General features: G+C 45.9%; 1 protein-coding gene across 1 annotated transcript in view; it reads right to left on the reverse strand.

The window, feature by feature from the left end:
- LOC146175300 (guanine nucleotide exchange factor for Rab-3A-like) overlaps nucleotides 1-26,314 on the reverse strand; it is a 123,703-nt gene extending 97,389 nt beyond the window's left edge. Inside the window, exons 1-3 of the mRNA XM_084584729.1 lie at nucleotides 26,041-26,314; nucleotides 15,122-15,282; nucleotides 8,049-8,606 (exon numbers count right to left, since the gene is read on the reverse strand). Of these exons, the coding sequence (XP_084440855.1) occupies nucleotides 8,049-8,606; nucleotides 15,122-15,216 (653 nt within the window). The 5' untranslated portion in view covers nucleotides 15,217-15,282; nucleotides 26,041-26,314. The remainder of the gene's footprint in view (nucleotides 1-8,048; nucleotides 8,607-15,121; nucleotides 15,283-26,040) is intronic.
- Between the last annotated feature and the right edge of the window lie 1,066 nt (nucleotides 26,315-27,380).

Genomic DNA, 27,380 nt, shown 5'->3' on the forward strand with positions numbered 1-27,380 from the left:
TCGATTCTCTGGCGCCGATCGCTAGAGCACGAAGAAAATACATGAAACGACGTGCCACTGTGCTGACAAACACTGCGGAATGCTGCTGAATCGGTTTTCCGTTGCTTTTTTTTTTTTTTTTTTTTTGCGCGGTGATACGAGCACTGCGCTTGAGGGTTTCCATAGCATAAGCAGGGGGCGTCTGCTACTGGACCTCATCATAGTTTTGCCGCCAGGTGCCGCATGGATTGCTGGAATCGCGAATAGGTTAGTATTCCTCGGCTACCTTGATTATCTTGTCCTTATTAGTAACGACATTGCTTGCGATGTCCCTCAGTGCATACATATGATTTCTGCCTGTGCCTAATTTTCTCTTAACTTTCAGGCTAGGACCGTTCTTTCGTAGCCTTTTCCCTATGTTATACTTCATGTTGGCCACCTTGTGCTTATTGATTAGCTTTGATATCTCTGCCAGTTCTATCCTGTCTGATGGGTTGGGGATTTCATACATTGGCATTTCTTAATCAAATCTTTAGTCTTTTTAGATAGTTTACCGCTATCATCTTTAACTATCCCGCCACCTTCTACTACACACTCAGTAATGATATCTGAAATTACTGTTAACGGTTTCTAGGCTAAGGTCGGATTCTTTGGTTAGCACTGATGAACTACTCTGCAGCGAGAGCCTGAATTCTCCTTTTCCCCTTACTGCTAATTCGTTTATGGACTTCTTTCTCACTAAATTGTTCCATTCCCTCTTCAAATCCAAATTAATTCTAGATTTTACCATCCTGTGATCACAGTATTGAACCGTTAAGCTTACCTCTACTTCCTGAACAATTTCATGGTTATAAAACAGGGTTAAAAATCAATTTCATTCTTAGTCTATTCCTAGATCTCGTCTCTCCGTTAAACCTTGATAACACAGTATGTGCCCGCCCTTCAGTGCAGTATATGCCACATTTGGTCTCCTAACCACACTAAGCCCTCTGATATCTCACCTCATACCCTCTAATTCCTGTAACAGCGCTGCTAAACTAGCCTCACCAGCTAGGGTTCTAGAGTTAAACGTTGCCAGGGTTAGTTTCCATTGGCGGGCTGTCCGGAGCCAAAAGTTCTTAACCCCTTCCATTGCATCACAGTTATGACCACCGCTGTGGTCAGTTGCTCCGCAGCAGCTGGGGACTGAGGGCCGGGGGTTTATTACGAGTAATCGAAGCAGGTTTACAACACTATGGAGAAACCGCACCAGAGCTTACGACTTGAGTGGTGGGCCGTCGTCCGTAATATCTCCTTACAGTTATGATTGGCTGTGTAGACAATGGCAGCACAGAACAACCAAGCGTGCAATCTTGCAGGCGCACAGGCGCGCAACACGGCTCATATATTTATTTTTTCAGCAGTAGAAATGTGGATGCTATGGAAGAGTTTTTATGATTCCCCTCATGGTTACTGTTGTGTATGCCAGGCCATTATGAAGATTATCTTTTCACAAACAGGTGATATTCTGGAAGCCCAGCCAGGCTGCCAGAGGTGCACCTATAGACAATATGAGAATGCAAACAGACCCCCTACCCCAAACGCCCTAACTTTGAGAATGTTGTTCTGGTCACCATCGCTAACCGCAACAAATAACAGTCCCATCAGCAAAGAAGCAAATCCCAGCTAATTACAACCAAGGGCTTTCTACCAGGAGCTCTCAAATCAAGCTGCACAAAGCTCTTGTCTTCCTCAGTACAGAGAAAGATGCATGCGCTGCATGTGTTTTCAAGGAAAGGGTTAAAAGACTACACAAACATATAAGACACATTTTCTAGGTCTTGCAAGCACCCAAATAACACTGAGTGCTCTTAATTTACGATTTGCTATCGCAAATAGCAAATTATGATTGATGTCCTAAAGATGCAGAGCAGAAAGGTGGGCCTAAAATTAGTATGCAGAGAACTAAGGTAACATTCAACAGCCTTGGAAAGGAACAGCAGTTTACAATACGCAGCGAAGCCCTGGAAGTGGTAGGAAAATATGTCTACTTAGGACCGGTAGTATCTGCAGATCCAGACCATGAAAGAAAAATAACTAGTAGATTATGATTTGGATGGAGGAAATATATTCAAGTACTTCCAGATTATGACTAGCAACTTACCAGTATCACTCAAAAGGAAAGTATAAACAGTAGCATCTTAACAATACTAAGCTATGGGGCTAAAACATAAGGCTAACGAAAAGGGAAAAAGGTTCTACTAAGTTGAGGACAACGCAGAGAGCTATGGAATGGAAAATAGAAGGTGTAAATAAACAGATAGGAAGTATGCAGAGTGGATCAGAGAAATAACTCCAGTTAATGACATTCTGGTAAATATCAAGAACAAGAAACAAATTTTTTTAAAAATGGACAAAGCGCTAACAACATATTCACATGAAAGAAGACACGGACAAGCGCTCTTTCATGTGAATGTGTTGTTAGCGCTTCGTCCATTTTTGAAAAAAATGCTGCACCAACTGGCCCAGAAAAAAGTTTCTTGAAAACGAGAAATGAGCATGGGCAGAATATGTAGTGCAAAGATAGGATAATCCATAGTCGCTAAGAATAACAAATTGGATTCCAAGGGAAGGAAAGCGTAGCAGGGGGTGACAGAAAGTTAGTTAAGCGGAAGAGGTTAAGAAGTTTGCAGGCGTCAAGTGGATGCAGTTAGCACAGGAACGAGTTAATTGGAGGAGTATGGGAGAGGACTTCGCCCTGCAGTGGGTATAGTCCGGCTGATGACGATGTTCAGTCCTAATGAGTAAATGACAAAAGTAGCCAATGAGAGCACGCCAACAAGTGTTGCCATTCACTCTGCTCTACTAAGTGCGCACTCATATAATGATTATGGTATGCATACCAAGTTTTTCAAGATTTCTTAGGCCAAATGGATACCCTCTGACAGCGACCCCATTAGGCCAGTGTGAAGTCACCTCTCTTCAGTCCTGAATAGTGCGGTCAGTGGCTTGTCTGCCATACTAGGTAGTTTTAGAAGAAGATAGAGGAATGCTAACCTTCGCCCTTTTAGCAGTACAGCACATGTGCACTTGCAGCCCCCTAACCGATGGGGTGACTGTGACAATGTGGATTGTCACCGCGTGGTTACAGACACTAACGAAGAAGTGAGGCCCCGTGAGCCGGTCCATGAGGGCAATCAAATGTGGGAGCTTGGTTTTCCTTAAAGGCCACCTGTCGGGCCCCAAGGTCAGCTATTCAGCTGCCGTACAGCACCACGCCACCCTGCTGTTACCTCCTTACCCATGGCTTCCAGACAAGGACCTGCCTGCGGGCATTTCTAGGAGCAGTGACGTTCCTGCGTGCCAGTTTGGAGCCTGCAGATAGCTGCCCTGGTGAGCATGCCATACCCACTGTCGGGTGTGCAGGTGAGCATCACCGGCCGACCAACAGTCACCCACCTGCGGCTCACGGCAACCAGACGTCTGAGCCACGCACGCCTGTATCCACAGTAGGACAGTTCTGTTGACCTGGCCTTGGTCCCGTTACGTCATAATGAGAGACCAGTTGTGTGCATGACTGTGTTGGTGTTCAAAGTATGTCATATCTTTGAACTTGTCACATGAATGGAAAACATTGCGCTTAAGTATGGCTCATTTTTCTGCACCTATGATTACATCAAAGTGACCCTGTCCTAGCAAAGCAGCAAAATGAGTGGCTTGGTGCTGACTCATGATTGGTACAGGCTCATTTATTTATTTACTGTACTCTCAGGGCCAAAGGCATTACAGAGGGGAGTGGGCTACACGCCCGTATTCACAAACGCACCTCGACTCGATGCTCCGCCTCCACTCCGTGGGGGGGAGAATACCGCCGCTACTCCCCTCCAGGGCTGATTCAAATTCATGAACGCCTCTCGGCGTCTCCTCCGACAAGTTCTCGAGAATACCTCCTCCCCTCGAAGCCACGCAAGTGGCTTATGGGGATGAGATTAAGGTGAACTTTTGGTCCGAAAACTGCGTGTTGAAGTGTGTAACATGCTCAGTTTTTCATGTCAAGTCTTCTAAACAACTTTCGCAAGTGACCTCGACGTTAACAGCATAGTGGAACTTGTTTTGTAGGCTGGATGAAAAAGGCGGCTGTGAAAAATGGCTGAAAATGCTTTTGCATCTGGCAACAGCCACTGCTGGTGACGTAGTTTACGCAGAGCATGACGTAGGCTTCGAGAAATGGTGCGAATACTTCGGTTTATTTTTTTGGCATGAGATCTACGTTTGACCTTTGCCGCTTTGCCTTTTTGTTATTGCCAGGCTTTGAAAGAATTTTTTTTTTATTGCCAGGCTTTGCCAGGCTTTGACAGACTTTTTTTTTTTTTATTACTGGGCTTCGACAGACATCAAAAGATATTGCAGTAAATAAAAGTAAAAGCCGCCAACTCCTATGAGCATGGCTCTTTCATAAGGCTCGGAGGCGAGTGGTTAAAACACGTTGCAGCTCATGCACACTGCTCTCCACAAGCAATTGCCGCGTGCGGTTTCCAAACAACTTGGAAGTCCTCATGGAAAACGTGCTTGATAAGCCATGCCCTTCGTCGGCAGCGAATATCCCTCTGCAAGACGAGCACACCAAAGCGCTCCCTCGACAGTGGCGCCCATCCGACGACGTACTTCGTACCCTCGGGCGACAGGGAAGCCATTGATGCACCACGGGCTGCAGCACAGATGTCTGCACAGTCCCACTGCGCCTACAGTGCCACCCAGCTTACTGCATGCAACACGCTGTTCCCCCCCCAAGCTCGCCGCTGTTTGTGGAAGCGCGCAGGGCGAGCCACGGAGAATGCGCCACCTCCGCTCGACTCTTGAGTCCGGCTGCAGGCGAGCTCACCATTAATGGTCAAATCGCACCTCAACTCTGCACTCGGTAGGCTCCGCAAAGTTGTCCCCTTATCCAGTGACGACTTAAAATGTCCCCACGCCACACAAGCGAATTGCGATGATGCGACGATCAACATAGCACAGATGTCGGTGGCTGATCACGGTTATCCATGTTCAGCGTGAACGACAGGGACAACCGGAGGCTAGCCATGGCCGCATTTGTAAAACGATAACGTGGCAGAAGTCCCGGGTCGCTATCACTCTCCGCCGATGCTTTAGAGAAAGGTTCAGTGCATCCTCGTCATATCCGCTTTCGTGATAAGTTTGGTATACCGGTAGAACAAACTCCACACAGCGAACGAGCGATGCGATGTCTGCCATGTTTACAAGTGGAGTGGAGGTCGAGGTGCGGGCAAGGTAACGTCGTCGACGACTCGAGATTCGAGAAAACTCCACCGTTTTCCTCCAAGTTTTCTCCACCGCTAGAGGAGCGGTTCCAGTGGAGGTTGCTTTCTGAAATGAAAAACAAGCCTCGAGGGCCGCTTGGAGTAGAAGTTCGAGTAAAGGAGTGTTCGTGAATACGGCGGATAGAATACAACAGTAAATACAATATAGTGAATGCTGTAAGAATGCAGAAACAGTTTTCTTCAGAACAAACAAAATTAGCTAGTGCATCGCGAAAACTTTTGTTATCTTCAATGGTTCAATGGCAAGCATAAGCTTGAATTTATTAACGTTTAATTCTATTTTCTATGTTATGTACCAGTCAGGGACAAGGCTAAGTTCGGACTGGAGCAAGTCAGTGCCGTTCTGGTTACTTATTTTCTGGAAAATTACACAGTTGTCTCCGAAAAGATGAATGTTAGAAGATACGGCAGAAGGTAAGTCATTATTATAAATTAAAAACAGAAGTGGTCCAAGGACAAAACCTTGTGGTACACCAAACAGTACATTAGTAAGTGGTCAGGTAATGCTATTAGCAAACACAAATTGCCATCAGTTAAGAAGAAAAGATTCAATCCATTTGAAGACATGAGGATCAAGGTTAAGATTATTTAACTTTAGAAGCACTCACATGGCGGGTAGGCGGACAGGACAAACGCTAGACTTACAACTGAAGTTTATTCCGGAAAAGACACATTTATACCTTTTTTTCCTCTCTCTCTTTTTTCCCCTCCTGGTGCTCCACTGGTGCCGCCTTCAGTTGCAGTCGCGAGAGAAGTGATAAAAGCAACTTAAAAACGCCACATTTACAGAATGCACTGAGAAGATTAAATTCAATAATTCTGAAATGCAAATGGGACGAAGAACATGAGGAATACGGTACGAAAAAAACCTTACAGAACCAAAATATAAACACAAAATAAAACCGCTGTGGCGAAAGAAATCTTCAAAAGGTGACGTGAAAGCTAAAACGGACATGTGTAAAGGCAAGCCGAGGTGATGTTAGATGAAACAGACAAAACAACCATAAAAAGATGAAAAGTACACCATGATAACCCAGCAACAATAAAAACAGCAACAATTAGATGAGACAGACAAAACAACCATGAAGTTTCTTAGTGCAGGCATGAAGAACAATGCCTGCACTAAGAAACACCAGAGAAAAGCCGTGAAATTTCTCCGACACAAATTGCTTTTGTACTGCGGATGTATTGTAACCTGTTGCCATCGTCTATTTTCCTGCTTCTATTACATGAACTTGTGTACATCCGATTGTATCTTGCCCTTTGGAGCTGCTGGCGCGATTATTTTGTTTTCCTGTTAGATATGTTTCTTTTGTTTTCTGTGCATTGAATTGTGAATTGCAATGAATTGTAACAGTCTGTTGGCCTTATCAATCAAGGGTGGGAGCCTCTTCAAGCTACTGCGTTTGTAGCTTTTTTGCTCCTACCCTAGCATTTCTTTTCTGTTCCTCAGGACAAAAATGCTGAATAAAGTTGATTTGAATAGTAAAAAATGTCAGAAGGGTGTGGTTTACAACATTCCCCTGCCCTGCGGCAAACGCTACCTCGGACAAACAGGCCGTTGCCTTAACGAAAGATTGCAGGAGCACCAGCTAAAGGTTTCAGGCGTTGCGATGGATGGCCACTTGGCCAAACATTTCAAAAAGTGCCTTCACCAACCAGACTGTACTCCAAAATGGGAGGAGACCGCAGCCATAGGGAAGATGATTACCAGGGAGAACAGGGAAATCCTTGAGGCCCTCTGTATAAAACTGGTAGGAGATGAATGCGTGAGTAAGCCCTCTGTCGCGCTTAGTAATAAAGAATGAGATTATCTAGAAAGGTATGCCGGCTATAAACAATTATGAAGGTTTTCCATCCCCAGTAGCTGATGATACGTCGTGGCCCTTGGCGGGCAATCTGGCGGGCAAAACTGTTTTCTCCCATCACTCCTTCCTCTGCCCTAAGACAACTTGGGTTGCGCCAAGATTGGGTTGCGCCAAGGGTTTTTTGATTCTTCTTTACTTGTGTTGGAGCTCCTGCTCGTTTTGTTGCTCGGATTGTCGCGGTGTAGTTTTTATGAATTCATAGTTGTTTTGTCTGTCTCATCTAATTGTTGCTGTTTCTATTGTTGCTTGGTTATCACGGTGTACTTTTTATCTTTTTATAGTTGTTTTGTCTGTTTCATCTAACGTCACCTCGGCTTGCCTTTACACATGTCTGTTTTAGCTTTCACATCACCTTTTGAAGATTTCTTTTGCCACAACGGTTTTATTTTGTGTTTATATTTTGGTTCTGTAAGGTCTTTTCGTAACATATTCCTCATGCTCTTCGTCCCATTTGCATTTCAGAATTATCGAATTTAATCTTTGCAGTGCATTCTGTAAACGTGGCGTTTTTAAGTCGCTTTTATCACTTCTCTCGCGACTGCAACTGAAGGCGGCACCAGCGGAGCATGTTGAGGAGGAGGGGAAAAAAAGAGAGAGAGGAAACAAAAAAGTATAAATGTGTCTTTTCCGGAATAAACTTCAGTTGTAAGTCTAGCGTTTGTCCTGTCCGCCTACCCGCTGTGTGTGTCCTCCTTGTGCGCTAGCACCATGCCTGAACCCATTGAAAAGCCGGTGGGTACCCGGCAGCACCAGGAATTGAACCTGGTAGGCCACGCTTCGGTGAAAGCCTGTTACTGCGCTACAACCGATTCTTTACTTAGTCTCTGTTGTAGTGCAGTAAACTTCTTTCCTCATAAAGCTAGCAAAGATGAATCCATCTCACCGCCGTGCCCAGCCATCCTCCAGGACCGCGCCATCTGATGCACTCCGCCGCCTGCAGTCCGGGAGGATCCTCCCATTGGTGCCACCTCTCTCACGGATGCACCGCACGCTAATGTCCCCATTGGGCACAGCACTATTCACATTCACCGCATCAACAGAAGGTAGCACTGTGCCTCCCTCACACACGGAAGAAGCCACGCAGGTTGCGTCTCTACAGTCACCAGGGAGAGACGCCTCACATGGTGTCCCTGCCCTGGTGGGGTCAGCTGCACGTGTCACTTCAGTCGCATTGAAAACTTTGCTGGCCTGGCGCAGGACACCATTGCTATGAGGGGAAACCGACCCATGACTGTCCTCCACAGGTCTCAATGTGTGGTCTGGAGCACCTGTGACAGCAGCTTCAAGTAGCTCTTTGCCAGAAGTGGGCTGCTCCCATGTTGGAGACACCTCGCCAGACTTGGGCGTCGACGCTTTTGGGTCACCGCTACTCAACACAGAGAGGCTGTGTGAATGCCCATTGGGGTCAGCTGGCAGAGTGTCCAGGTACACAGAAGTGGATCTGCGTTTTGATCCAACAAAAATGTCACCTTTCCTCTGCATTTCCCAAGTGTTGAAAATCATTTCAACTGCAGTACATTCGTTATCAGCAGATTTGTGCTGCATTTCTAATATGGCATTGCAAAATGGCTACAAAAAATCTGGATGCGTACTTCATGACACAATTATGCGAAAGAGATTTTGCTCGTCTTTGAAGCAACAATAATGTAATCACATGCAATTAAAACCGCCTTAACTGAGCAAATACAGCATGATCCAAATATAGAAAATCCAGCTTTGATATCTCAGCAGCTAAGAAATTTCAGCTTCTCAAGAACACTAGAAGCAACTCAGTTATGATGGGTAGTCTCAATGGCAAGGCAAAGACATTCTAATCCACATGTGAAAGCTTGTTCATGGCTAGCACTTTCAATGGCAGCACAAAAACAAAACGAATTGGTGGACACTTAACCGGACCTAAAAGAACGTGATGCGATAGTGTCTTCCTTCATTCCAGGTGTTCCACCTACTCCATCACATGAAGCCTCGTGACTATACTTAGGGCCACTAATTTCAAACACCGACTGCACATTACTACCTATGCATTTTACATTGTAAGATGGGGGTTTATTGAGCAGATCAGCAGGACTCGATCAGCAGGACTGGGCAGATCAGCGGCGAACACATGTTGCAAGGGTCTGATTTAAATTCCCAAGCAATATCAAGTTCGTTCGTGAAAGCACTTCTAAAAAAAAAACATTATGCACCGCCATCTAGGCCGCCGACCTGCGTGCAATGTGTGCGTTGTTTTACTCGAAGTTAGACTATTTACTGCAGGAACTATACGGCTCAGAGTCTCCGGCATACACAACCATGTTGCAAGGGTCTGATTTAAATTCCCAAGCAATATCAAGTTCGTTCGTGAAAGCACTTCTAAAAAATATAAACATTATGCACCGCCATCTAGGCCGCCGACCTGCGTGCAATGTGTGCGTTGTTTTACTCGAAGTTCAACTATTTACTGCTGGAACTATACGCCTCAGAAGACCAACACAGTCAGGTCCAATACTCGCAGCGATCACGATGCCACTGACTGGAATGTTCCTCGTGCACTTCTTCCTCTTCACAATTACCCACGGGACGAAGAGGAGACATCCTGGCGACTTACGGCGTGAGCAAGACGGCAGGGTCGTAATAGGGTTTGAGGCGCTGAACATGAACAATCTCGCGTCCGTGCCGGCATAGATCATGGGACGGGGTAGCAGGTTCCACCACATAATTAACCGAAGAGATGCGCTCCAGAACTCGGTATGGGCCATGGTATTTAGCAAGAAATTTTGAAGACAGTCCAGGAGCATTGGAAGGTATCCACAGCCACACAAGAGCACCAGACGAGAAGTCCGGTGTCGAGTGTTTGCTGTCATGGCTGGATTTATGGCGGTACTGGGTGTTAGCCGTGAATGCGCGGGCAATTTGTCGACAGTCTTTCACATGTTGGGCTGCTTGAGACGCAGAAGTATACTCTTGATATGTTGGCTGATACGGGAGTATGGCGTCGATTCTAGCAGAGGGGTGACGGCCGTAGAGGAGAAAAAAAGGAGAGAAGCCAGTAGAGGACTGCATTGCGGTATTGTAAGCGTGCGTGACATACGGAAGGACGAGGTCCCAGTTTGAGTGGTTGGAGGAGACGTACATAGAGAGCCTGTCGCCAAGGGTACAATCGAAACGCTCAGTGAGGCCATTAGTCTGGGGATGATAGGCGGAGGTGGTTCTATGAATAATGTTGCAATTGGTGAGCAAGGCTTTCACAACATCACTCAAGAAAACGTGTACTCTGTCACTGAGCAGCTCTCGAGGTACGCCATGGCGAAGAACAAATCGCTGCAAAATGAAGGAAGCTACTTCTGACGCTGTGGCAGATAGAAGTGCGGCGGTTTCTGCATACCTCATCAGATGATCAACAGCTATGATAGCCCAGCGGTTGCCAGCCGCAGTGTAGGGAAGCGGCCCGTACAAACCAATGCCGACGCGGTTGAAAGGGCGTGATGGGCTGGGTAACGGCAGCAACTCTCCATTAGAACGTTGAGGAGATGTCTTGCAACGTTGACAGGTGAGGCATGAGCGAACATACTCGAGTGCAAAGGTGTACATGCCCCGCCAGTAGTAACGCAGCCGGAGACGAGTGTATGTCTTGAAGACGCCCGCATGATCGGATTGTGGGTCAGCGTGGAAATAGTCACAGATTTGCGAACGTAGCTGCCGGGGAATAACTAGCAACCACTTGCGGCCATCTGCGCAGAAGTTGCGGCGGTAGAGGAGGTTATTATGAATGGCGAAATGGGAAGCATGGTGGCGGAGAGCACGCGATGGAGAAGCAGCTGTAGGATTGGAGATAAAATCGAGGATAGAATTTATCCAAGGATCCTGTCGCTGCGTTGACGGCATGTCATTGATGTGAAGCGATGGTGGGGAATCGTCGGAAGAGGAAAGGCTCGCGACCTCAGCTGTAAGGGGGCAGCGGGAAAGTGCATCGGCGTCGTGATGCTTGCGGCCAGAGTGGTAAACAACGTGTACATCATATTCCTGAAGGCGAAGAGCCCATCTTGCTAGTCTGTCGGACGAGTCTTTCAGTGAGGAAAGCCAGCAAAGCGCATAGTGGTCCGTCATTACGTCAAAAGGGTGGCCATAGAGGTAAGGGCAGAATTTAGTAAGAGCCCAAATAATCGCTAAGCACTCTTTTTCAGTGCTTTCAAGCCATCGGGAGTTACAAAGGCAGTTTTGGGGCGATCAGCCGCTTGGAAGGGAACTTGCCATTACCCGGAACGTAAATCTAGAGAAGAAAAGAGCTCGGCGCCTTGCAAACAATCGAGAGCGTCGTCGATGCGTGGGAGAGGGTAGACGTCCTTTCGCGTAATCTTATTAAGGCGGCGATAATCAACACAGAAGCGGATAAAACCATCTTTCTTTTTTGCGAGGACTACAGGTGACGCCCAAGGGCTGCTTGAGGGCTGAATCACGCCATTCTGGATCATTAGGTCGACTTGCTCTTCAATAGCCTGGCGTTCGGTTGCAGACACACGATAGAGGCGCTGTCGCAGTGGTGCGTGGGTACCGGTGTCGATGCGATGAGTGACTGTAGAAGTTTGACCTAAAGAACTTTGATAAGAGTCGAAGGAGGAGCGAAAGTGATGTAGTAGGTTCAAAAGCTGAGTGCGCTGCTCTGGAGGAAGATCGGCATCGATGGAACGGAGGAACAAGTCTGTAGAGGGGGGAGCGGGCGCAGGTGAAGGGGGGCTGAGCGCAGTCACGGCAGAGTGCGGCGCATCGTCAGGTTCCTCAAAGATCGGAAGAGATGCGATTGGCTGGATACTTCCGATGCATTCACCATGGCGCAACGCAGTAGGGGAGTTAAATGGGTTAGAGACCCATAACATGGAAAGGCCGGCGGAAATAGCGAGCACTGCGTAGGGCAATAGAAGGCACTTGCGGCGTAGGAAAGTATGGACTGGTGTGAAGAGAACGGTGTCATCGTTAACAGAGGCACAAGCGACACGAACAAGCACAGAAGTGCAGGAAGGAAGGTCGATACCTTCGGCGACGAGGGCTTAAGCACAGGAATTTGATGGATCAGCGTCTGGTAAGGCATCGGGCACAGTCGAGAACTCCACTTCAGCTCGAGCACAATCGATAATAGCAGCGCGACGCGACAGGAAATCCCAGCCTAAAATAACAGCGTGTGAGCAACTTGGCAGCCCGACGAACTCAATCGTATAAAGGCAATTCTGGATAACTACTTCAGCGGTGCACGCTGCTGAAGGCTTGATATGCTGAGTGCTGGTCGTTCGCAGCGAAGTCCCGCAATTGGCGTCTTCACTTTCTTTAAAGAGCTACATAGTTTTGCGTCCATAACCGAAATCGCAGCACCAGTGTCTATTAGAGCCATGACAGCAACACCCTCGACGAAAACTTCAATTAGGTTTGCCGGCGACAGATGAGGACTTGGGAAGTTCGACGGGGTCGCAGTTCTCACCTCAGGAACTGCAGCCTCTAGTTTTCCTCACATGAAGCGTTCTGTCGACGTCGCATGGAGAGATAGAGCGGCGTCGCGGCAACGGTGAATGGCGGTCGGACATTGCTGAGCGGTCTGGGGAGAAGTGACGGCTGGCTGGAGACTCAGTAGGCACGGAATACTGAGGCGTCGGAGACCAGTACCCAGAACCGTGAGTAGGTGGTGCCGACACTGGGAGACGGTTGCATCAATAACGAGAAATATGTCCAGCAAGCCCGCAAGTGTAACAAATTGGCCGGTTATCTGTAGTGCGCCAGGGATTGTGTGGTCTTGGAGCCGGTCGAATATACTGCGCAGGTTCTCGAGCAGGCCCAGGAGGCGGCTGAATGTAGGCAGGTGGCGGCGGAGCATATGTAGGTGGTGGTCGTGCAGCAACAGCCGCATATGTCAATGGCGCTGCGACACTCGTGGATTGAGGGGCTGGAGGAAGAGATTCAGCTACCTGTTCTTGAATAATTTGGTGCAAATTGGGAGATAGGTGTGAGGGAGGCTCTTGATGGCAGGACATAAGAAAGAGCTGTCGAGCAACTTCTTCCCGAATGAAGCTCTTAATTTGTGGCAGGAGTACAGAATGTTTGCCTGCATCTGTCAGGCCAGCAAGCGACTCAGAGTGCATCATGTTCGCACAAGTTATGGCCCTTTGTTTGCGCAGTTAATCATAACTTTGACACAGTGTGACCACTCTCGCGACGGTGCGGATAGGCGTCGTCATCGATGCCTTGCAGAATGTGCTTGTTCGTGTCGGCATCTGACATCTGTGTGTTCACGCGCTTGCACAAGTCGACGACGTCCTCGATATAACTCGTGAAATTCTCGCCAACCTGCTGAGACCGCGCACGCAAGCGCTGTTCAGCGGGGAGTTTCCTCATAGCCGGACGACCAAAAACTTCAGAGAAGCTGGCTTTAAACACGGACCATGATGGAATGTCTGCTTCATGGTTTCGAAACCATAGATTTGCTACGCCGGTGAGATAGAAAATCACATTGCTTAACTTCGTTTCCGCGTCACATTTGTTGCAAGCGCTCACTCGCTCATAGGATGTGAGCCAGTCCTCGACGTCATGGTCGTCAGTGCCGCTGAAGATGGCGGGGTCTCGCTGGCAGAGGGAGCCGGAACAGATGATGGCCGAGCCAACTTGTACGGCTTGGTGGTTAACATCCTCAGGCATCGCAGGAGGTGGTAATGTGCGGCTGCGGAGTTCCAGGGCGAGAGGATGGATCTTACCCAGCACCTCCACCATATGTAAGATGGGGGTTTATTGAGCAGGTCAGCAGGACTCGATCAGCAGGACTGGGCAGATCAGTGGCGAACACAGCGCCAGCGAACACAGTCAGGTCCAACACGCGCAGCGATCACGATGCCACTGACTGGAATGTTCCTCGTGCACTTCTTCCTCTTCACAACATATAATGTTTGTATAACGTCACCCTTTCTCACGACACAATGAACGCCCCCATGATGCCGAGACCTATGGTTTTGGTTAACCATCTCCTTTTAAGCGCAATTTATTTGCAAAGTTTCTCAAGATGCCACACAGCCAAGAATGCCGCTCAACCAGATCCCTGATGCAATAAAACCAAGGATGGCAATGTACGCCTGAAACCAAACGGAACCTGCCCTAACAAGAAATTATTTAATTCTGCAGCCTCTGCCTTTTGTTTAAAATATATTACTCCAATCCTTTCCTCAAAAGAAAATATTTTCACTAGTTACATCTCATCTCGAATGCACCATCAACAAAGTGCCCCCCCGACACATCAACTTGTACCATTCCTCCTTTTTACTAAGAACAGCCACTGAATGAAGCCACCTTCCTGCCTCCACAGACCACAACTTAAAGGTCACCGGTCAAAGTGCCTTGTAGTTAATTCTTTGTTTTGTACTGCAAATAATGTTATTAAATTCACAACTTCTTTCTGTTGCACCTACTGGCTTTGAAAGTATGGAAAATACATAAATGAACAAGTCTTTGTTTTGCTTAAAAAAAAAAAAGCAATGCCTCAGCAGTTGACAAAATAGCAGCTGTATTCAAACCATTACCTACTACAACCATACCATGAAAAAACAGTATATTCTAAAGTTGAGCTGCCTGACATGAAAACTTGATGGTGAGTGGCAACTCCATACACAAGGCAAATGCTGCTTTGCATCAGGCTGCAGACCAGGCTTTGCATCAGGCTCCAGAGGAACACTCTGGAGCCTGATGTAAGTGCCCTAATGTGATGTGGTTGTGTAGCTTGATGTAAGCAGAAATGCAGCGAACATAGAAAACCAAAACAGGTAAGTATAAACTAGAAAATCTGCGCCAGTTCGCAAGCAGACTCGTGCACAACCTGTTATATGCCTCTGTCAAGTGAACAATTTGCAGTGCTCTTGAAATCAAAAACCTGCACTGTTCTCTCAGCACAAACAGGGTGACAAAGAAACAGGTTTGTACTAACAGAATTTTGAGCCTGGACCAACTCACACTGTGGCGGTAGTGGTGTCTTGGGCACCACCTTTCCTGCCCACCACTGGCAGGCCCTGCAGTGGCTCAGATGCGCTGCCATCATCAGTTGCCATGGTGACAGGGGATGCACCGTCAGCAGGTTCCCACCAACCACTGCCGTTCACTTTCCACCTAGCAGCCTGCGGACAGCGGTTCTAGTAAGAATCTGCCTCACACGTACACAGTGTTGCCACCCCTACCTCTTTTTGTTTCTCTACTAGTAATTACTGTGTTGCTTCTCAAGGTAAGGAAGACAGTTTTGCTCTCAGCCTAGGAGCAAAACTCTCGTATTTATACAAACAATCAACAAAAACACTAATTATCTTTTAAGCTAATGCACAGTTGTTAGTACCAATGAGGAAGGATGCCACATCAGTTCTTGAAGCAAAGAAATTTCGCAAAACACAGAACTGAAACTAAGTGCATTGGTACTGGTGATCAGCAGCAGTCACCCAATTCACACCGACAACTGCCTCCCAGCTTGCTAAAAGAATGCCAAAAGAATGCCATGGTCATTTTTAGCAATACTGACAAAACAAATTTGCACCTTACTCCAACAACACATCAGCAGCGAACATCCCGTCTGCCCCGAAATTCCTGCGCGTCCAGTGCGCTCGGTCTTGGTCTCATGCAGAAACAAAGCACTGAAATTCTACACTACAGGGCTTTTCAAAAAATCAGGGCTTGTAGCTTCGAATTTCCACACTGACCCAAATTACACAAGTATTAGTTGTAAACTTCTAAGGGGTAAATTGTGTCTCTCACAACTTAGAATCTGGTCCTTCTGTACCTTTTCTCCCTATTTCGAATGTGAATTGTTCTCTCTCCTTATTCTACAATATGCTACACCCTCGAGGGAGCATTTAATGTGATGAAAACAAAACAAAACTGAATTTGCACCTTTTCCCTTCCTTTTTCGCTTCCTATTCTTTATTGGAAGGTAAAAAACACAAATATATGGCCTTAGTACACTCAAGAAACAGCTTCATAAATCATAGTTGATGCGAGAACATACAAGCGAAAAATTTCTTTCCGGCCTTATACAGAGAAACTGGAGTATCACTGATGCACATGCTCTTCTCTATAATAAATGCCTCTAGTATTAATTCCCTAACTCTGGTGTCTTTACTTTTCGAGAGAACCCAAGTACCAGCATGGTTAAAATGATGAGCAATACCTTGTATCCTTTGGTAAATAATTCCTTCCAGTAAAGCAGTTGTGAGTGACTCACAGTCCTGTTGCCTTGTGTCTGTTTTCACATTAACTAGCCGAGCTACACATTCCTTCAAACCAGTTTTCATTATATGAAAGCGGATCTATAATAACCGAAGCGCAACTTGTGAGCTACACTGGAAGGTGACATCGACAGGGTGTCTATAGAGTAAATGTAGTAGGTGTAAAACAGACTGCACTGGTTGGTTTTGCCACCCTCAATGCTATAACAAAAACAACTTGACAGAGTGGTAAAAAATACAGACAAAAACTTCTCATCAAGCTTTTATTCCAGTTTCACACGCACGGGATAGCCTCCAAACTGGTCTTCACGGAATCTGACCATTCCCCACCCAGTTTTGGGGGCTTCCAAAAGTGATAGCTATATACTTATACACCCAACCTCAAATGAAACAAAATGAATCAACACTTGATTTCCACTCCAATAGTGCCAAGACTGACTTTACTTCTTCAAGACAACCTTATTTTTCCTGCCTTAGTGTTCACGTTTCAATTATTCTGTTTGCCTTTGACACTTCTGCTGCAAAGCTGCACATCAATGAGCTGTCCCTTTCCATGAGCAAGCCTACCCCACCTATGAACCTTATGCAAAATTGCTGCCATCTATTGGACCTTCAGCAAATCATGAGACGCCATGTTGGAGGGTTGAGTGAGTCTGCTGCCGTCGCACTAGTCGCATCTGTTTTGTGTTGTGGTTTCCGTGGTATCTGCTCGCATACAGAGCAAAAAATGACAGAAGAATGGACACTGTCTACATTCCCATTTTACTTCGTAAAGTGGTACTGCGATGCCAAAACTTCTCACGAACGGCAACATCAGTGTAGCTACAGAGGCCCTTACAATTTTCCTTTTCTGCTCCGGCGGATTCCTTAATGTGTTAAACCTTCAAGTTAGGCTAGTTGGTAATGGCTTGCTGGAATCATTTTGTTAGCAGTAAAAAAACACACGGACACAAAGAAGAAAGGTGTCCCTTGTGTATCGTGTTCTTTGCGTCCGTGTGTTTTTTACCACTAACAAAATGATTCCAGCAGTCCTTATTGTGCTGCTCAAATACGCGTCCATGAATAAATTTGATATTGCTTGCGGGTGTACAATTATTGTAATATGAAATTATTGCTGCTCTGCCATAGACCTTTTATGAGATAAAGGCCTACAATTAGACAAAATTTTGTTTCTTGGGTAGATATTTAGAAATTTTATAAAACGTCTAAACTAACCAGAAAAACAATTAACTGACTAGGAATAAAAACAAGCACATATTTAGTCCGACTATTTTCAGCTATTTTGTGGATCCAGGCAGAACGAGAGGAAGAAGATGGTTTACACGGTATGAAGGAGCACTGAACTAGGGTAAATAGGGTACATCTCAGTTTGCAGGCCAAGCCAACGTTTCGACAAGTGGACTTGTCTTCGTTTGGGCAAAGCAAAAAAAAAGTTTGAGGACAAACTCAAGTAACAAGTGATAAGGAGGAAATGTGTTTGGAGAAACATATGCAGCTTATGCTATTGCGGAGGGGAATAAAGTGCACATGTATTGTGAATAATCTGTACCATTAACGCCATGTGGTATTGTTTTACCCGAATAGTTATGATGCAGAGGGAATATACTTAAGGGATTCTAACGTTCCCTTAGATATATCTATTCCTGCTGGTTCCAATTTTCTAAATATATGAATTAGATATGCCTCTCTATATTTTCTGTCCCTTGCAGATTTAAAACCTGACTGGAGAATATATAATTTAATTCCTTCGAACTTATGGTCTTTCTGATTGAAATGCTGGGAAAATGTTTTAGGGAGGTTTTGCCTGTGTCCATTAAGCCTTAAGCGCTAACCGCATGAGGGGACAATTCGCGGCGACATACCGCGCGACGGGCTGAGGGCCGCCAAAGCATTGCCGCTCGTCGCTGTCGCTCGGTTTCTGGGTTTTTAGAAAACTTCGCGTGTCGCCCGCGAGCAGCTCGCGAGGCAGCCAATCGCAGAGGGCTTTAGGGTGCTCAACTTCCGTTCTGGCTTTTTTCTTTTTATTATTATTGCGTGCAAAGTTTGTTTTCCTAGTCCGGTTTGGGTGAAGAACTATGCGCTCACTTCGTCTGATCCGTGTATATATGAGTACATCGAGATAATTCAGTAAAAGCTTGGAAAGGTAATAAAAGAAAAAAAAATGTTAGCGTGGCTAGATATTGTTAATTTCCGAAAGGAGCAGGAGAAAGTCGTTGCTTGCAATGCAAGTCGGCATCGCAGTGTATACGCACCGCTGCACTGTGACCATTTAAAATACGATGCGTTACAAGAAATTTCATCAATGTTTTATCATACTTTATGCTGTTTAGTGTTAGAAATAGGATATAGCGTGATTGCATTTCCCTTGACCGAATCACGAGGCGGCGGTAACAGAGCAACGCTGAGAACGCGCCTCTCTGTGGCTGAGCCAGCCCCGTCGCTCCGTGCGGTATGCACCAGCGACGACAGGCGTTGATGGCGGCGGCGCGCGATGGATCGCTAGGGGTTGTCGCCTCATGCGGTTACCGCTTTATGTTCATTGGTTGCCTTGTCTCTCCGATGTACTGTTTATGACAGAAGGAGCATTCTAGAAGGCAGAGAACTTTTGAAGATGTGCAGTTAAAGCCCGATTTTATGTGAAAAGTGAAATCACTTTCATTACTTTTAACCGTGGTGTCTTTTTGTATATGGCTCCACGTCTTCTATCTAGGTCGAGAGCAAGGATATGATTGCGTTGGATGCTTGTTGTTGAGTTTACAATGTACTAGAATATCTCTTAGGTTTGAGTTACGTTTGTATGTTACCCTTGGTGCCTCTGGAAATATTTTCTTCAGGCGTTCATTACACGTTAGCATGGAATGATATTTTCGAAGGATATTGTTTATGTTTGAAAGGGCATTGGAGTATTTAGTTACAAAAGAAGGCTGACGTTCAGTGTTGGCCTTTGGTCGTTTCGTGAGCACATTGTTGCGGTTTAAAGTGCTTGCTTTTTCCAGGGCCATATTATAGTTCCTCTGGATTAGCGTTGCTTTCAATGAATGTCGTTCGTTTAGGTAGTCATTATCATCGCTACATATCCTTCTAAGCCGTGTCGCCAGTCCTATAAATATTCCTTGCTTACAATGTCTGGGATGATGACTTGTAAACTTTAGGTATTGTTGCTTATCTGTTGGCTTTCTGTACAAGGAAGGAAACAAAATCAGGAAGCGTAAAAAACCAACACCTTGGATTACACCAATGTATTTTACAAACAAAAAGGAAACTGAAGCGTTTGAAACGAAGTGGCGCCTGCCAGCACATCATTGACCGTACACGGACCGCACTTGCTCAAGCTGTGAACAGTGCCAAGTGGCACTATTATTAGGTTACTTTGCCTAACTTTATAAGGAATAAGCCTGATAAATTTTGGAGCCATTTATCCAAAAAGAGAAAGCCAGTAGATCAAATACTGCATGGTGGTACTATCATTTATGATAAGCAAGTTATTGCAAATCATTTTAATGATTATTTCCAGTGTTCTTTCCATTCCAGTCAGACATGCGCAAAGCAATGCTGTCCTCCAACAACAAAACGGTGGTGAATGTGACTTGGTGTCTTTACCTGGTGTTTGTGCAATGCTTCTGAACTTAAAGCTGCGATTGCCTCCAGGGCCAGATAACATCCCCAATATATTCCTACACCGTTACACTAAAATGTTATGAAATTTTTGAGTCGTTATTTTCCGAGCATCCATTTCTTCGGCCAACCTTCCTGATGACTGGCGAATGGCTCGTATAGTCCCTGTGCTCAATAAAGGCAACTCCACCCTCCTCCAGAATTATCGCCCCATTTCATTGCTATCATCTTGCTGTAAAATGTCAGAACACATCATTGCTAATTACGTTACTGAATTTCTAAATAACAAAGGTTTTCTAAATCCAATTCAGCATGGCTTTAGGAAAGGTTAATCAACTGTAACTCAATTAAGTTGTGCACAGCTGCTAGTCATAATCTGAGAGTGCTTGCCAAATGCGCTCCATCCCAATCTTATGCTTCTTGTTATTTCCTTTTCATGGTCCGGATCTGCGGTTACTACCGGTCCTAAGTAGACATTCGCCTACTACTTCAAGTATTTCGCTACCTAATGTAAACTGCTGTTCCTTCCTAAGGCTGTTGACCATTACCTTAGTCTTCTGCATATTGATTTTCAAGCATACCTTTCTACTGTCCTGTCCAGGTCATTATTCATTATTTGCAGTTCATCCCCCAAGTTGCTTAGCAAGGCAATGTCATCAGCAAATCGCAGATTACTGAGGTATGCTCCATCTACCCTTATCCCTAACTGCTCCCATTCTAAGTCTCTGAATACTTCCTCTAAACAAGCTGTGAATAGTACTGGGGAGATTGCGTCTCCTTGCCTAACACCTTTCTTTATGGGAATTTTGTTACTTTCTTTATTTGTTACTTTATTTTGTTACTTTATGCAGAACTATGGTTGCTGTGCAGCTACTATATATGTCTTCCAGCACTTTCACGTACGGCTCGTCTACCCCCTGATTTCGCAATGCCTGCATCACCGCCGAGGTTTCACCTGAGTCAAATGCTTTTTCGTAATCAACGAATGCTATGTATAAGGGCTAGTTATATTCCGAGCATTTTTCTGTCACCTGATTGATGGTATGGATATGAACGATAGTAGAGTACCGTTTCCGAAAACCTGCTTGATCCTTAGCTTGATTGCAGTCTAAGGTTGCCCTGATTCTATTAGCGATTACCTTAGTAAATACCTTACACGTTACAGACAGTAAGCTGATTGGTCTGTAATTTTTAAGGTCCTTAGAGTTCCCTTTCTTATGAATGAGGATAATGGCATACAAACACTAGAAACTCTAAAAAAGCTTTTGCGATTAAACATTGTTTTTGTTGAAAATAAGTTATCAATGAGCCCGAACCTTTACATAAAACCAGTAGTGGCGCGATCGAGACATTGATATGCCCAGTCCTTATCACCTTATTTTGCCAAAACCAACTTGTTTAGACCGGAACAGCGCGCACTAAGACACAGACAAGAAGAGAGACACGACACACACGAGCGCTCGTGTGTGTCGTGTCTCTCTTCTTGTCTGTGTCTTAGTGCGCGCTGTTCCGGTCAAAATGAGTTACCAACTTGCCCAAGCATCTGTTTTAACAACTTGTTTAAATATTCTTATTTTCCACGTACAATACCGGAATGAAACCAGCTTCCTTTGAGTGCATTGTTAACCACTGAGAGCATTGCCAGTTATTTATAAATACTTTTCAATGTTGTATGTTCAGTTCTGGCGATAAACTGTGTTCAATTTGTTTATTTTTGTGTCTGTGTGTTCGAATCATGCCCACATTATCTTTGGTTTGTTTATCTTTTAAGTTGTGTGCTGACTGTTACCTTGTTTTGTACTGCATTGCATTGCCCCTCCTGCCTGGGCCTACCAAGGCTGGCAGTATCGAATAAATAAATAAACAAGTGTGCTTTTTATGTGCTCCTTATCTCAGCTGGCAAAGTTTTAGAATTGCAGGGTAGCAGATAATTGGCATCAACCCTAAGAATCCAATCAAATCACAGAGAAGAATGTAATGCGAACACTGTTCCAAATATATCAAGGTGCACTCATCAAGCGAGATGAAACCCCAAATCCAGCATGGCTTGTTTATTTCTTGACCACTCAGAGAAATGCAATTCCTGACAAATGAGGGCATTTCTGCATGTCATGAAATCAAAACTTCACCAGAGGAAACAAAAAGCTACAGCACCATCCTTGAATCCTGCCCATGTCACATATTAAATGACAAGGAATGCTTTTGGTATCTGTGCCCACTTCCCCAAAACACTCCTACCATAATCAACAAATTCAAACCCCGAGAATGCCAACCGACCTGCCTAAAACAACGCCCCGAGTGTTGCATAGTTTTACAAACATTGCAACTCTCTTTACAAAGCAGTGGGCTGCCTGCCTTCTGTGTACTGCAATTCGCTAGAGAATTTAAATTCAGCAGCAACTCGACGCAACATCCAAGCACTGCCAGACACACTATTGACAGGACGAGAGTATAAATGAAAAAAGCATCATTGTCAGCCCTTGAGCTAGCAAGTGCATGCCAGGGTGGCAGTGAGGAGCCTCCCTTGAAACACCTATGCCACCCTCCCCTCACACTAGGCCTGGCGCACAGCCATTCATGACACAATTTTATTGATATCACCATCCAGGTCTTGTGAATACCTTGTGAATTACTGCAAACCTTGAAAACTGCCATGCACGCCAGGCTACAGCACAATGCTGTCATGGGAGCCACAGACTAAGCCTGCCTGCAACAGCCAGACTGCTCCCTCTCTCAAAAAAAAAAAAAAAAAAAACGAAATCGCCTCAAAGTTACTCCAGCATTTTTCACCATCATCTCCAGGAAAATGCTGGGACATTTCACGGCTCAAGCTAACATAGACATACATCCTGAGCCATTACCTGGGGGAAAAAATAAAAATAGAAAGAAACTCATCAATTCAGAATGCGTTCCACATTTTTCCCATGGACATTTTTCCCATAAGCAGTGACCTGGCTTAATTTTTTTGCCTGAATGTTCGCTAAAGACGCAGCTGTTAGGCAAAAATGCCAAACCAGGCCACTGGACTAAAATATTCACAAAACAGTGGAGGCTCTCAAGACAGTAAATCTATTAGAACAGTAGAGTATTAGCAGAAGGACGCAGACACAGAGAGGTACAACACTGATCTAACAACCGAGTTCTGCATCCTTCTGCTGGTTTCACTCTTGACCAGTTAGATACAGGTGCTAAAAGAGACGATCACATTATGAAAAAATGCCCTCAGTTTTATTCCAAAATTCGTTATGGGCACATGAGAGGTTATTAGTTGTCTCTGCCTGCTCAGTTGGTTTTTAGCTCAAAACTGCCCTTTACTTTGCATAAGGGCCCATTTGAAACACCACCTAACTCAGTTTCGGGATCTGTCACTTCCACTCAATCCGACATACCTCTGGGTAGACGAATACTTGAAAGTCAGCACATGAGTCATCACGAGTGCACTACCACACTAGTTGCATTTCTGCTGGAATTCAGGACAGCTGTTCTCTGGCCACAGTAAATGACAAAGGAGACAGGTGTGCCAAACATATATTTGAACCATTTATAGTGAAGGTAGCACAAACAAAGGAAGCAAGAGAACATGAGGGCTATTTTCGCAATTAAAAGCGCCATTTTTGTTATCTTTAATTTCCCCTCCCTTTTTATTCTTTTTCACAAGTTGGGTATATGGTGCATGTCCTTACAAATTGTTAGTTGCGAAAATAGCACAGATGTCCTGTCATGCCTCTTCTGCGCTACCTCTACTATCAACTAGCCCAACTTTTCACCTTATGCTAGCTAGCATTCATGCAAGGGTGCATGTGGGAAACCAATTTTGCCACACAATTTTCTTGCTAACAGCACTACAGTCCCTCTCTCAGGTATGCTTTGTGCAGTAATGAAGCGTAAACAAATGGTGGCTGTGTTCAAAATGCTTCCCAGTTGCTGAGAAAAAAAAGAGCTCCCTATTAACCAAAAGACCCTTTTCAACACAATGGATAAAAAGTGAGGAAATACAGTGGTACCAACAAGACACGTTGAATTCACCAATGTAGCTAAAATTTGTCACAGAGCACCATAAAAAGAAAAAAAAAATAACAAGAATGGCTCTAAAACGGCAATACTAAATTATGGTGACCTATGCAAAAGTTAAGCAGATTTGCTAATTTGGGTCCTCACACTCATGTGTGAGCTTCATATCTCTGTTCGAGCTCCTAGCAACGCAAAAAGTTATTTATTTGCCCAATCATGTCACTGAAGCATACAGGGGACAAGCAGTGTTCCCTCGACGCCTTCTTGTACAGGTTTACTGCGGTCCTTAGATGTTGGATGATTCACGGTACCTGTTTTTCTTTTATATTGTCTTGCGCACGCGCTAGCCCCTCTAGGTTCAATGCAATAAAAAGCTGCGCTAATAAGACACGGACGAAGGAAAGGCAGGACGCACACAAACGCCTTTCCTTCGTCCGTGTCTTATTAGCGCAGCTTTTTATTGCATTGAACTATGAACCAACTAGCCAGACAAATTTTACCCCCTCTAGGTCTTGGAGTCTAACTAGTACATCGTGAATGCAGAAGTCAATTTTGTATTTTCACATACAGCCCTAGGCAATGCGCCCAAGTCGCCTCTTATATTTCCTTGTATCAGCCCTGTACAAAGTATTCGCAATTTCCATTCAATTCCGAATCATAGACGCACGTATACGTCCCGGAGAAAAGAAACGGGAAAACCCGCAATGAATCCTCGCCGACTTCCCCGAAGATGCCGTCGCTGCCGTGTTTACAAAGAAGGCGAATAAAATTAAGTCCTTTGGAAGTGAGAAGCCATAGGATTTGTTCGGGTCACGTGGGCTGGGGCCAGAGAGCGGGTTACAGAAACGATGGTGTATCCCCTCCAGAAACCACAACATCGCCACAACGGCCCTCGCCTTTGAGACCGTCGTAGTACCTGGAGAAGCCCCGAGGGGCGGTTTCCTAGAATCCTGTTTACGCTTCGCAAGCCTTCGATCCTGCACGTCCGAGAGTTGAAGCCTCCCTCGGCAACAGCGTCGGTTACGAAAGGGCCACATCACATCAGCGCCCGTGAGAGTGGTCTGGCATTTGCAGCACTTGGCTCACCGCCAAATGCAGCCGCGGATGTAGGCAGTATGTGGCATATCGGCCCTTTTTGTTTTCATCTTCCATCCAAGCAGGAGCGCGGGCTACTTTCGCTTTGCGAAGGCACCTCATGGGCTTTCTTTTTCCCTGGCAGTGCACAGGTTCGTCTCCGCAAGAAATGCGACACGCTCCTCAGACAGCTGACGCACAAGGAATTCCTGGGAGCGGTATACATATAAAAAGTTTCACAACAGCGATTTCTCAAATGCTGCGCAGAACATGAAGGACATCGAATAGGGAGGTACGCGCGTCACCTCCGTACAAATTTTCAAACCATCTGTCAACGCCATGACGCGCACATACGCATTGACGTTTGACATCGCGGTATATACGCAGTTTATTACATACGTCAGGATATGGTTTAAAAGCTGAAAATAAGCCAGTCGTACTATCTCGTTTTATCAAGCATGCCATACACCTTGCAAATGACCACTGGCCCAAAATATATGCGCTGCACGCACGGCGTGCGCAGAAGCGGTCATGATGCATTCCAGCAATGCAGAGAAGAGAGCTGGCTAACCTGCGCACCACAATGTATGTAGGAATTTGCGAACATTGTGGCATGCCGGCGACAGCACGGGCGCTGCCTGCATGGTATGCGGCGGCCTTCAAGGTCCGGTGAAGTTCAAATCAATTAAAGGGCGCAACCACACGTTGTGCACTAACTGGTTTCGCTACAGGGCGACTTTCACCAACACGGAGCAACAACAATTCTTCAGTTGCAGCGGAGGGGGAACATACTTGGCACATCACCAGGCGCGCATATTACAGATTCAGGGAACAGCGAAACGTATGTGATCTGCCTGCCAGGAGGTAACTGCAGTATTGCAAGCGACCGTTCAACCCGGCCGCAATCGTCCGTGTCGTGAGGGCATTGCTCGGCCCCTTTACCCGCACAGCTGATGCACTCACCGGCCTGGACGTGCGGCCGACTGCTCTGCGGAGTGAACGGCGGCAGCTGCTCGACGAAGGATCGCAGAAACACGCTTGCTCGGCATTCTGCACGGGACCTGTCGTCGCATGGCCGTCATAGGACGGGCTACACCCCCAGGGACGAGAAGCTGGCGGCTGGCGGCAGCTCGGCAGCGGAGCGGCCCGAACGTTGTGAAGTGGAAGCGGCGGTGGCGGTAGTGTACAGACAGCCTGCACATAGCAACGTTACTAGAACCACGGCCGGTCTCGAGGGAGAACGCGCGCTCTTTCGTACGGGGAACGTTTCTCCTTGAGTTACGCTCTCCGCCGCCGCAAGGGGCGCGACCTGCTCACTGTTCGCTCTGCGTCTGCTTCAGCGGCGGCGGGTGGCTTTTGCTTGGTTTCGCGCTGTCGCTCGCAGGTTTCGTGGTGAGTGCAGCCCCGAAATGAAAGAACACAGAAAGTAGATCTGAAGCGGCATGTCGTCAAAGTAATACACACGTGAACGGATATAAAAAAACACTGTCGTTCAGCAAACGTTCGACAAGTATGACTTACATTGCGGCATGGTAGCTACTTTTGTCCATTTTAATCCGAATTTTACCCAAGCCTGTACAACAATAGGAACAAAAAAAAAAGTGAATGAGCAGTGATCACATCGAAACTTCTTCAAGGTTAACACGGTCTGCTAGTGCTGCGTTCCGGATGGATTGGATTGGATGGTTGGATGATAGTGGCTCTGCCCTTTGTATCGGACGGCAGCTTGCGCCGCCTAGCCAAAAAATTAAAAGAAATATATTTATCTCTTCCCCATTTTTAGCTTCTAATTCGCCCGTATCTGCCCCCTCCCTTTTTTTCCTCTCTTTATTCTCTTGACCTTTTCCACCAATCCTCTAACCTCCCTTTGTTATCAGAACGCGTTCCTCATCCATTCGTCCATCTTCCCCAGCAAATCCCAGCGCTCTCTCCAGATCTGCCGCTTTTTCCGCGGGAAGGGCAGGACGAAGTTTTTGGCACCTTAGAACAACATGTTCCGTTGTTTCCTCCTCAGTTCCGCACGCCGCGCATAATATATCTACTTCCTGAAATTTTTTCCTGTACGTTTTTGTTCTGAGGGCCCCTGTCCTAGCCTCAAACAGCAATGAGCTCCGATCGTGAGTTGTCGAATAAACTTCCTTTCTTTATATCCTGTTTTCGAGTTCTACACATACCCAATGCTGATTTTCCTTGCATTTTTTCCTCCCACATTTTCCTTTCTGCCTCCTTTACCTGCTTTTCAATGCTGCTGTTTTGCTGCGGTGTATCTCCAAACTCTAGGTACTTAAGTTAGTCCATTTCGT

Source organism: Amblyomma maculatum, chromosome 11 (assembly GCF_055883805.1).
Source record: "Amblyomma maculatum isolate TAMU_Amacu chromosome 11, ASM5588380v1, whole genome shotgun sequence".
Taxonomy (NCBI): Eukaryota; Metazoa; Arthropoda; class Arachnida; order Ixodida; family Ixodidae; genus Amblyomma; species Amblyomma maculatum.